The sequence below is a fragment of the Canis aureus genome, chromosome 18, assembly GCF_053574225.1.
Source record: "Canis aureus isolate CA01 chromosome 18, VMU_Caureus_v.1.0, whole genome shotgun sequence".
In the NCBI taxonomy this organism is placed as follows: Eukaryota; Metazoa; Chordata; class Mammalia; order Carnivora; family Canidae; genus Canis; species Canis aureus.
Genome location: NC_135628.1, coordinates 25,441,659 through 25,454,189, shown reverse-complemented (window position 1 = coordinate 25,454,189; position 12,531 = coordinate 25,441,659). Strand labels below are relative to the sequence as shown.

Genomic DNA, 12,531 nt, shown 5'->3' with positions numbered 1-12,531 from the left:
ACATTGTATGTATTACAATTGTACGTAGCTTTATAACAAGCCTTGAAATCATGTTGTATATAGCCTCCCATTAGTTCTATTAAAAATTTTTTTTCCCAAAATTGTTTTGGCCATTATAGATTCTGTTTATATCTTCATAAATAAATTAACATATTATTTTTAGAAGCCCAATCTTTTAACCTAATTTTTAACTGGTATCAAATATAAATAGGAATGTTGGGAGGGTGGATATCTCAGCCATGATGCATCCTATTGAAGAACACGGTATATGTCTTGACAAAGGTTGTCTTTAATTTCTCTCAAAATATTTTCTGTGGTTTTCAATGTTAGGGTCTTACACATTTCTTGCTGGACTTACTTTTAGATAGTTTTTATGTTTTGATGCTTAATATTTTGTTTTCCAATGTTTGAGGCTGATATATAAAAGAGATGGATTTTTAAATATTCACCGTGTGTCTTAGGGCTTTGTCCAATTTGCCTATTAGTTTTAGTAAGGTTTTTTTTTTTAATAGTTTCATAGGGTTTGCTGTATTCATGGACATATCATCTGTCAGTGATGACAGTGTTACTTCTTGCCTCCTATTATTTTTTTGCCCTTTATTGCCTTTTCTTGAGTTAATGACGGCTAGGACCTCCGGTGCCATGTTGAATGGAAGTAGTTAGAGCAGACATCCCAACTTATTTCCAGTCTCAGGGAAGAATAATTTAAATTTTCACCATTAAGTTTCACCTGGGTGGCTCAGCTGTTGAGCGTCTGCCTTTGGCTCAGGGTGTGATCCCAGGGTTCCAGGATTGAGTCCCACTTCGGGCTTCCTGCGTGGAGTCTGCTTCTCCCTCTGCCTTTGTCTCTGCCTCTCTCTCTGCATGTCTCTCATGAATAAATAAATAATTAAAAAAATAATTTTCACCATTAAGTATGATAGTTGTTCTAGTAGGTTTTAGTAGATGTCCTTTCTGAAATAGAGGGAGAGCCCTTCCATTGCTACGTACTGAGAGTTGTTTTTTGTTTGTTTGTTTTTGAGAGAGAAAGACAAGCAGAGGGGAGAGGCAGAGGCAGAAGGAGAAGCAGACTCCCCTCTGAGAGGGCCCAATGCAGGGCTCGATCCCAGGACCCAGAGATCATGACCTCAGCCAAAGGCAGATGCTTAACCACCTGAGCCACCCAGGTGCCTCAAACTGAGAGTTTTTATCTTGAAGAGACATTGATCTTTTTCAAATCTGTTGAGATTATTCATGTATCTGCCTCTTTTTTTCTGTTACTGTGGTGAATTTTTGAATGCTAAGCCAACTTTGCATTCCTGAAATAAACTCCACTTGGTTATAATGGATTATCATTTATATATGTCTATATGTATTTTTGCTGGATTTCATTTGCTAATATTCTGTCCAGGAATTCTCTATATATGTTCATAAGGGACATTTATCTATAGTTGTCTTAAAATACTACTGCCAGTTTGGGGATCAGCATAATACTCTTTAAAAGGAACTGAAAAATATTTTATTCTCATGTACTTTGTGAAACAGTTTATGATAGAAATCACTGGCGATGCCATCTGGGCCTGGAGTTTTCTTTGTGAATCATTTTTAGTTATAGATCAATTTCTTTTATATATATGCTGCTCTGTAGCTTTTCCTCTTTTTATTCTTACATCACTTATAAAAATTTGTGTGTTTCGGGGCATTTATCCATTTCATCTGAGTCAGGGACTGGCAAATTATAGTCCTCTGACCAAATCTGGTTCATGACTTTGGGTGCTTTAATGCTGCCATGGAGTCATTTGGAGTCATGTGGAGTCATTTCGATAGAAACCTTGTAGACAGACCTCAGTGCCTCAAACATTGACTGTCTGGACCTTTATAGGACCTTTACATTCAGCCTTGATCTAAGTTTTCAAATGTATTGATGTGAATTGGTTTTTGTTTCTTGATATTATCCTTAGCACAACTAGAGGATCTCACATTATGTCCCTCTTGCATTCCTGGTATTGGTGATTTGTGTGTTCTCTCTGTCTCTTTGAAATCAGGCTTTCTGTGTGTTTATCAATTTTATTTACAAAGAACTATGACTTTGTTGATTTCTCTCTATTGTTTTATATTTCAGTGATTCCTGCTTTATCTGGATTACTTCTTTCTACCTTAACTTGCTCCTCTTTTTCAAGTTTCTTAGCATTGTTGCTTACCGATTTTACACCTTTTTCTTTCCTAATGCAAGCATGTGAAGGAAACTTTATAACTTGATGAAGAATATCTACTAGAAACCTGCAGAGAAAATCATGCTTAATGGTGAAACATAGGAATCATTTCCATTAGTGTCAAGAATGAGGTAATTACGTTCACTGTCCCTGACATTCATTGCTCAATATTGTGCTGGTTTCAGCAATATGATTAATGGAGAAGTAGGAAATGAACAGTGGAAAGGAAGACCACAAATGGGGGCTGCACAACACATGCCCTGATAGTGTCAAGAGCCCATCGGACCTGATTTCTTTGGAACTCTGCTTTGTTCCAGCTGAAAAGAAAATCCTTTGTTTCTGATACTGCAGAAGCTGAAACAGGGGTCATTTTCAGGATTCAAGATCCTTGTTGCTATTGCTATAAAAGGAAAAGAACATTACTTCTGTGTTACATTCCTTTTCCTGTTGGAAAGGAATTGAGGGTTCTGAAGCTGACCCCTCAAGTGCTATAGTAGTTACCTTGCAATGTGTGCTGAGGACTGTAAGCTCAGATCTTAATGTTTCAACAGAGGGGCCCTTCCAGCCTCTCGGCCACTGTGGCTTCGGTGTGCCTCAGTTGGGAAATCTGCCTTGCCTGATGGGGAAATTGCACACTTCTGCTATAAGGAAGTTGTTCTTCTTGTGTCAACTTACTTAAGTGTGTAGTATTCAGCCTCATAGTTCTTCAGGTTCACATACATGGTCTCTTTTGTACCATACCAGCACAGGAGCTGGGTGGGTCAGGACAGAACTGAGAATCAGCCACCACCGTGGATCAAGAACTGGTCCTTTTCTCTGACCCGGAGTCTATAACCTTCTGTGCCTGATACCTTCCTTCATGATGAGCACACCATCATCCCACCAAACAAGTAGCCCTCTTTTCGAACACCTGAGTGTCTTAGGCATCTGTAACCTATAAACCTCAGTGGCGGTCATGATTCATGTGGCTATTTTGGGCAAGTGTTTCTTTTTTTTTTCTTTTTTAAAGATTTTATCTATTCATGAGAGAGACACACAGAGAGAGAGAGAGAGGCAGAGACACAGGCAGAGGCAGAAGCAGGCTCCACACAGGGAGCCCAACATGGAACTCGATCCTGAGTCTCCAGGATCACACCCTGGGCTGAAGGCTGCGCTAAACTGCTGAGCCACCCGGGCTGCCCTGGGCAACTGTTTCTATTTTTATCCAAATATAAGAATTCATAGATGGTAGATACTTTGTTATTTCCCTTGAAGTTTATTTTCTTTTTAAAGATTATATTTATTTATTCATGAGAGACACAGAAAGAGAGAGAGAGAGGCAGAGACAGGCGGAGAGAGAAGCAGGCTCCATGCAGGGAGCCCGATGTGGGACTCGATTCTGGGACCCCAGGATCACGCCCTGGGCCAAAGACAGATGCTCAACTGCTTAGCCACCCAGGCATCCCTCCCTTGAAGTTCAGACTCTGGTAAGGTGGCCAAGCCCTGCGTGTTGGTACCCTTCTCTCTCCAGCGTGTGTGTGGAGAGCCCTGCCCCTGTGCCAGGCTACAGTTCTTTCAGTTCCCTGATGGGGTCACCCTATTTCCTGGGTATTCATATGAGCCTCATCTGGTGGCTTCCACTCTGCCTCTGTGGGTGGCCAGCCTCTTACATTTTTTTTACAACCTAAATTGTACTCATCTTTTAAGTCTTAACCTAAATACCCTTCCCTCCAAAATGTCTTTCCAAGCCCTCAATTAGGCAAGACCCTCTCTCTGTGTGCTACCATAGCACTTTCTTCTAACTCCAGCAAAATGATTATAATTACGTATCTACCTTCTGCACTGACCTGTAACCTCTAAGACAGTAATCAGATTTGTCTTACCATATGGGAGAAAATAAAATGTGGATTTGGTGTGGATTGTTGCTGCCATTCATTTGTTCATTGCTTCCTCCCTGCATTCAAATGATGAGTGTGTACTGAGATCCTGCCTTCTGCTGGCCACTGTACTGGGTCTGGGATTGTAGGACTGGATACAAATTTTTTTTTTAACTTTCAACGATAATTTCTTCTTTCCAGAACAAGAAAATGTTTTCTTTTTTTTTTTTAATCTTTATTTTTATTTATTTATGATAGTCACAGAGAGAGAGAGAGAGAGAGGCAGAGACACAGGCAGAGGGAGAAGCAGGCTCCCTGCACTGGGAGCCCGACGTGGGATTCGATCCCGGGTCTCCAGGATCGCGCCCTGGGCCAAAGGCAGGCGCCAAACCGCTGCGCCACCCAGGGATCCCAAGAAAATGTTTTCTAATTACATTTTGTAGCCCTTCTTTATCAACTCCAGACTACCACACCCTTTTCCAAAACTGTCAGATGCACGCACACACACACAATCACGTCCTGCACTTTGCCTCTGCCCCTCAGGTGATTTTAGCCAGCCACTTCTCCAGGTCCTGGATGTCAGTGGAGCCAGTGTCCCCTCTTCCACCCTTGGCACTGTACTCCAGGAACTCCACTTTGAGGGGCAATTGTGAGAACTCAAATTCTTTGCCTTTCTTTCCTAGCTGAGCAGGGGCAGTGCTGGAACTGTCCAGTGTGCTGGGGGCTGCAGAACGGGTGACCCGTAAAGTGTTGAGTTCTTTCTAAAGCTGTTGCTGAATTAACTTGTTACTTTAGAGCTTATAGTCAGCTGAAGGAGACAAATAGTAAACAAGGAAATAAGTAAGTGAATGATGGGATACTAGTAAGTACTGTGAGGAGAATAAAATAGGAGCCTGTAGAATAATGGGGTAGGAACTAATGGTAAAGGCGATGGCCAGGGAAGGCCAATTTGAGGAGGTAAGTTTGAACTAAGACATGAATGATGATGGGAAGCCAACCGTATAAACATCAGAGGAAGAATGTCTCCAGGCAGATGAAACAGTTTCTCTGGCCTTGAAACAGCCATGATGGAAGCGCATCAAGAAGGCCAGTACAGGTAGAGGTAGGAAAGGGATGTTAGGAGGTCATGAAGGGGTTTGTGCTCATGATGAGGGGTTTGGATTATATTCGATGGTAGGCTTCTTTCCAGTTCAGGATATAGGCTGTGCTTAACCTCCAGCCGAAGGCAAGGTGTACAAGGAAAACAGCCACTTGAGTTTCAAGGTGGGGACAGACAGTTGACTTGAGGCAGACAGACATCCATGATCCTAGCAGAACATCATGTAACATTGCTTTGATCAAAGGCAAGTATAAGAGCTGATTACATGAGAGGGTATTTCTTTTTTAAAAGCTTCCAAGATACATTTTATATGTCACAGGCCATTAAAATGTATGCATTTACAGTTTGATCAGATGGTGATAGTGCCTAATGCTACTGCCCAAATGATTGACATTTTATAACCTTATTTTTTGTGGGTACAGAATTTTATTACTTACAAGAGAGCATTGCCAGGAACATTGAATCTTGAGAGACAGCATCAGATCCCCAGCCTATGATGCTGAGCAGATAATGTTGACGACTTCTACTTCTAATCATCTTTCACTTGACTGAACTTTGGTGACAAATGAATCAATAATGGGAGAAATCACAAGGTGTAGGAGCCTCAGACAAGACAATGCATGTGAAAGCACTTGAAATTATAAATGTTCTTAGAAGGCATAAGATATTAATGTTGTTACAGCCCATGCTTTTTAACCAAATACTGGAACTGATGTAAGATGTGAGATGTAAAAGACTGGATATCATGATCCAGTTGAGAAGATAGCCAATGCCAAAATACCTCTTTTCTGACCAACATGCATATGGATTCTGTAGGTGAACTTCCATGTGCATAGGCTAATGTACATTCATTAATGTCCTCAGCAAACACTGAGTACCTGCTGTGTAGCAGCTAGCTCCTTAGAGGCTCTGCGTACAAAGTAGTGTACTAGACAGCCAAAGATTTGGTTTCACGGGAACACTGAACATGGCTTATATGAAATAATGATCACCTCTGTTGTTTTTTTATAATGCGGCTACTTTTTGTAGATGTAAAGTCTTAAAAGTAGAGAAATGCTTATGAGATTTGTGTATGTTCTGAATGTATAAAGTACATTTTTTATTCCTTTGAACCAGCCTTCCATTGTGTTTTATTTTCAAAGATGGTAGGTGGGTCTTAATGGATGTGACCAGTAAGAGCTCAGGCTCTGAAGGCAGACTGTCTGGGTTTGAATTACCCCTCTCCTGCTAATATGCTTATGACTCAATTTCCTCATCTGCAAAGTTAAGATAATAATTGATTTTTATGAAGATTGAATGGAATGTTATAGATAACATAGTTAGTGCCTGGCACCTTGCATATTCTAATTGAATATAAACTGCCTATTATGGTTCCTGTCTTTCTGCCTTCCCTCTCCATCCTTACTAGAATTACATAACCTTCTCCAGGTCAGCTGCCCAGCAGGCCCAGGGAAGTCTGCAGTGCTGGCTGTTTTCTGGGATGTGATAATAGTGCTATAGGGAGCGTGTTTTTGACAGTAGGCCACAAAGGTTTGAGAGCCTCTGGTGATGTGTCATAGTCATTACCAATTCTCTCAGGAGCTAACAGTTTGTAATTGACTGTCCTTTGCAGAGTAAAAAAGGAAAAAGGCAGCATTGTTTTACTCTGTGTTACCCTAAAATAGAACAGAATTGGTGGGAGAGGAGTGTGTAGCTAAGAAGCCTTGAATAAAGCAGGCATACTCTGAATAAATAAGCATGCTAACCAAATGACCACCTAAGTGAGGATCTTTTTTATTTTTCAATTTTTTCTTTTATTATTATTTTTTTATTGGAGTTCAATTTGCCAACATATAGCATAACACCCAGTGCTCATCCCACCAAGTGCCCCCATCAGTGCCCATCACCCAGTCACCCCAACCCCCTGCCCACCTCCCCTTCCAGCACCCCTAGTTCGTTTCCCAGAGTTAGGAGTCTTTCATGTTCTGTCTCCCTTTCTGATATTTCCCACTCATTTTCTCTCCTTTCCCCTTTATTCCCTTTCACTATTATTTATATTCCCCAAATGAATGAGACCATATAATGTTTGTCCTTCTCCGATTGACTTATTTCCCTCAGCATAATACCCTCCAGTTCCATCCACGTTGAAGCAAATGGTGAGTATTTGTCGTTTCTAGTGGCTGAGTAATATTCCATTGTATACATAGACCACATCTTCTTTATCCATTTATCTTTCAATGGACACTGAGGCTCCTTCCACAATTTGGCTATGTGGACATTGCTCCTATAAACATTGGGGTGCAGGTGTCCTGGCATTTCACCTAAGTGAGGATCTTTGAGAGCTTTCTGATACAGTTAACAATGGGAAATATTTTGTATCAGATCTAGGTTACACATCTATGTATACACTCAAAAGTCTGAAATCAAAAGTTTCACAAGATGATACATACTCTGTAATGCAACATTTTCTATGCCATTATATTCCCTGTCATTCCATTTCATTCCCTTGCATTCTGTGAAGAGACCTTTAGTTTGAAAAATATTGATGTAAGAAATCAATGGACCTAAAAATAATAGTATGAGTAAGAAAAAATAGTGCAACAGTCTTCAGGTTACATTTTAAATATTTTTCTAGTAATTATCCTGTCTGCTGTACACAAACAAACAAAACAACCCCCAAATAAGAGGGCACCTGGTGGCTCAGTTGGTTAAGCATCTGACTTTTGGTTTCAACTTGGGTCATGATCTCAGGATCCTGGGATCCAGCCCTGCATCAAGCTCTGCCCTCAGCAAGGAGTCTGCTTAAGGATTCTCCATCTCTCTCCCTTCCCATCCCATGTGTTCATGCATTCTCTCTCTCTCTCTCAAAATAAATCTTAAAAAAAAAATCTTTAAAAACAACAAAAATCACTTGATATTTAGTTCTTACTGTACTTTTACAGAGGTTAGCTCAATTTGATCTTTAAAAATTTGTCATCTTTTCTGTCCCAGCAAAGTTGTGGACTAATTGTCATGAGGATGGAGAATCAGTTCAGTGCAACCAGAAAACTTTGCTGTTAACTCTGACTTTGTCATTACTTTCGATTTTGCCTGCCTTCTTGAGTCTCAGCTCAAGGGTGGGGTGGGGATGAGGGTTATAATATTTATTGTATTTAAGTACTTAATTTAATAGCATCCCTTCCTTTCTCTCTTACCCCTGGGTTGTTTAAATGCTAGCTGAGATACATATTTGAAATGGTTTTATAAACTACAGGGCTCTTCACAAATAAGAAGGCTGTTGGGCTGTTAGACTATTTATAATTTTTCCCCTCTTTTTACACAATTTCTTCTAGATTTCTCAGTTGAATACCCTGATTGCACTTCTACTGGGAGAACTTCTACCTGGAGAAAGGCAGAAGATCATGACAATTTGTACCATCGACGTCCATGCCAGAGATGTGGTGGCCAAACTTATTTCCCAGAAGGCAAGTTGTTCACAGAAACTCCATGTATTTTTTTGTTGTTTCCTAACAGTGGTATTTATTGTCAAGAGGACTTCTAAAGAAGTCATTTTTAAAAGTTGCATATTTTTAATTAGTCCTATGAAGTTAGTTGTCTTACTATGAATGACTTTGATTTGAGTTAGCTAATTATTTTCATGAAAGTTATCCCAAGTGGTATCCCACAGGTTTGGCCAACTCTGGAACCTCTAAAGCATGTCATCCAAATAATTAACCCAGGATACAAGAACCTTGTAAAGTCACCGTTTTCATTTCCCTGTCTTGAGGCTTTTCTACCCTTCATCCACTTGGTCCGTTGGCCTGTTAGTCTCACCTCTGTGGCTTCCCAGCCCATAGCCTAAAGATTGTCATTTAAACCATTTCTGTGTGCCTTTGATTGGCTTCCTTTTGAAGAAAGAGAAATATTGGTCATCCCTTGTCTTTTCTTTTTAAGGCTAAATGACAGACTTTAGGGAAGTCATTTTCTAATCCTTGCAGGGCATTAATACCCTTCTTACCTCTTTACAAAGCCTTTGTGTCTCTTAAATACTGACAGTGTTTAATGTGAAGGAAGAATTTCCTCAGCTTATTTTCTAAAATACATTCCTACTTAGAAATGTCACAAGTGTGCTGGTCTCTTGAACAGCATTGGTATAACATGCCTATCAGCTACTTTCTCCACACCCCTTTTGTTGTCTTGAGTGGTATTCTAAAGCAAGACCTTTCCCTTCTCAATTTGAATGCATGTGTGTATTTTGAGATGCTTCCTGTTGTTTTGCTAGTTCACTTTCAATTTATAAAAATGAAAGTGAATTTTAATTCTCTCCAGAAAGTGCAAGCAAGCACTGCTTCTTTGTGTAAGCCATAAACTTGTAAAATACTTCTTTATCCAAGTTATGGACCATTAGTGAATGATCTTGTTTCATTGCTAACCCATAACTGATCCTTGCAAAATATCACTTATCATGTATTCTCATTTTGATAATGAACCATTGATAATTACTCTTTGAATATGACCTTGTACCTTCTTACATATTTGATTATGTTTTATTAGTGGTGATTACTTGGAGTAGGGTAAGTTATGTTTTAAAACATGTCCTTTGTACTCCAAGAGGTAAAGACTTTGCCTAATTTCTGATCATCTAAAATACACAAATGTGCAACTTGGAGATTTATGTCGATGTCAGAATACATAGTAGATAATAATTTGGGTAACTTAAATGGTTCCCGAGAAATCCTAGGTTACAAGAGTATGAGACTGGAATTATCTTTTCAAATTGGAAAAAGAGTGGATAGGATTAAAATAAGAAATAGCAATGAAAAAAAATACTGTAACTTGATTTAATGAAAAATGAAGTGGGAAATCTGCCTTAAAAGTAAAACTGGCTTTAGAATGGACTTTGTTGAAAGTATAGTTTGTTTATATCTGTGACATGCAGAAATTACAGGTTATGTGTATTACTACAGAGTGTATTTTTCCATCTGTTTTCAATGATATGAGTATAAAGTTAGAAAAGTGATGAAATCCCCAGGGCTAATTCATAAAAGGGGGAAAAAAACATTGTTGAACAAATTGATGTTGTTTGACAGTAAAAGCCATCTTAAATTGAAGACTGATGACACGTAGTTCAGATTAAGTATTGAACCATCTATATGCAATTGCAACTTGCAATAGCATACATGAGATTGCCCTTTTGTAAGGGCAATTACACAGATTCTAGAGATGTGAATCAGCAGAATTGATTAGATTAATAAAGTCTGTTGCCCTGAAACTACCAGTGTCTTGTGTATGATGATCATGTGATGTTTTCAGGTTGTCAGTCCCCAAGCCTTTGCTTGGCTGTGTCAGCTTCGTCACCAGTGGGAGGATACCCAGAAACACTGCTTTGTTCATATTTGTGATGCCCAATTCCAGTACTTCTATGAATATTTAGGCAACAGTCCTCGGCTTGTGATCACTCCTCTGACTGACAGGTAACCATGATAAGTTGGAGTCAGATGGGAGAAAGCGAGCTGGAAAAGTCCCCAAGTGTGGGCAAAGGTGTGTGAGATAGAGCAGAATGGAGTAAGAGAAAATGATGAATAAACTTGGAAGATAGGAAAACTGTGTAAATGAACTACTGAAGTGACATAGCAGATGTTGACTTTAGAGATAAAGAGAACCAAATCAGAGAAGCAGAAGTACAGACACTAGACAATTTACAAATCATGAAATCATGAGATTTAAAATTTTTGCATTTCAGGGAGAAAGAACATGGCGGGGAGGCAGAGCCGGAGGGAGAAGCAGGCACCCCACTGAGCAAGGAGTCTGATGGCTGGGTTTGTTCCCAGGACCATGACCCAAGCCATAGGCAATGGCTCAACTGACTGAGCCACCCAGGTCCCCTTCATGAGCAAATTAATATGGTCAAAGACAGCCCTCTTGATCATTGAGTCCATTCTATCTCATTATCTGTGGCTAACATCCTGATGCCAGGATTTGTAACTACCTCCCACCCCTGCATCCCTTCATCTAAAGTGTAAACATAGGAATTGCCTACATGCAGAATGATTTTTGAAGGGTTACCTCCAGTGAAAGGGAGAAAAGAGTGGGAACATACATCCATTTAATGATTTAACAAACACTTAGGAAGCAGTGTGTTGAGTATTCTTCCAGAGTTAAATGGGCATGGTTCCTGGTCCCAAAGAATGCACTTTCTAGTTGACAATGCCAAGCGATTGGCTGGGAGTGAAGAGGAACAAAAAACAAATTGATAACGTTATTTTAGGTGGTAATAATATATGCTATGACAAAAATCAAACAGGGTGATATGTTAAAAAGTATCTTGAATGAAGAGTCCACTATAGACTGTGTGAGGTGAGACCTAAATGATACTGAGGAAGCTATGTAAACATCGTAGGGCAGAAAGTGACAGGTAGAGACAAGTGCAAAGTTCCTAAGGGGGAAAAGAGATTGGCCAGTTCAAGAGACAGAGTTAGCGTGTCTCAAGTATGTCAAGGGACAGGGGGCTACCGTAACTAGAAGTTCATTGCCACTTGACTCTAAATCAGGATATACACACAATGAATGTTGTAGAGATAGGGATATGTCACATTAATAAAGAATTCCTTATTAGTATTCCAGCCTCTGCAGAATTACTTGGTGGGAGAAAGCACATTTGTTTGTTGGCATTCCTGAAAGAAAAAACATCTCACAATCACAGGAGTATTCCCAATTATGCAATGTCACTATACCACACAATTTATCTGGGAATGAAAGTATAGACAGTTTTAAATATATCAGTAAAGCTAACACTTATGTTGATGGACCTGGGAAGTCTGTGAAATTGTGCCATTAGCTTTGTGATTGTTCTTGCTTGTATTAATCTGCCCATGATATCATCACAGATAAATTGTAATTGTTTTTGCTTTTTTTAAAGATTTATTTATTTATTTTAGAGAGAGAGAGTACAGGGAGAGGGAGAGAGCGAGAAATAATCTCCAGCATATTCCTTGCTGAGCATGGAGCCAGACTCGGGGCTTGATCCCATGACCCTGAGTTCATGACCTGAGCTGAAATGAGGAGTCGAATGCTTAACTGACAGAGCCCCAGGCGCCCCTGTAATTCTGTTTTTCTAACTCAGTTCTCTTTACCTTGTCTCTAACTGAAATGCAGTATTTACTATCTTAATTGGTTAATTTTTATACTTCTTTCAGTGTGAGAGATTAAAACTTGTACCTTGACAGAATCACTTGAGAACAGTCAAAACTGCAAATGCTAAGAGTCTATTGCATCCTTGCCAGTATAAATAAAGCTGAGAAGAAGAGAGGCACAGGGTGTAGGAGAAAAAGGGAAGAGACACTTCAAAGTGTGCCAGTATGTGAGGCCTACTAGCTTACTAGCTTTTTAATTAAAAAAAATCACTATGTGGTTTATTTGGTTTATT

General features: G+C 39.6%; 1 protein-coding gene across 1 annotated transcript in view; it reads left to right on the top strand.

The window, feature by feature from the left end:
- The window catches only part of DNAH11 (dynein axonemal heavy chain 11), a 324,061-nt gene that overhangs the window by 109,279 nt on the left and 202,251 nt on the right, over window positions 1–12,531 (top strand). Inside the window, 2 exon segments of the mRNA XM_077856567.1 lie at window positions 8,459–8,590; window positions 10,419–10,579. Of these exon segments, the coding sequence (XP_077712693.1) occupies window positions 8,459–8,590; window positions 10,419–10,579 (293 nt within the window).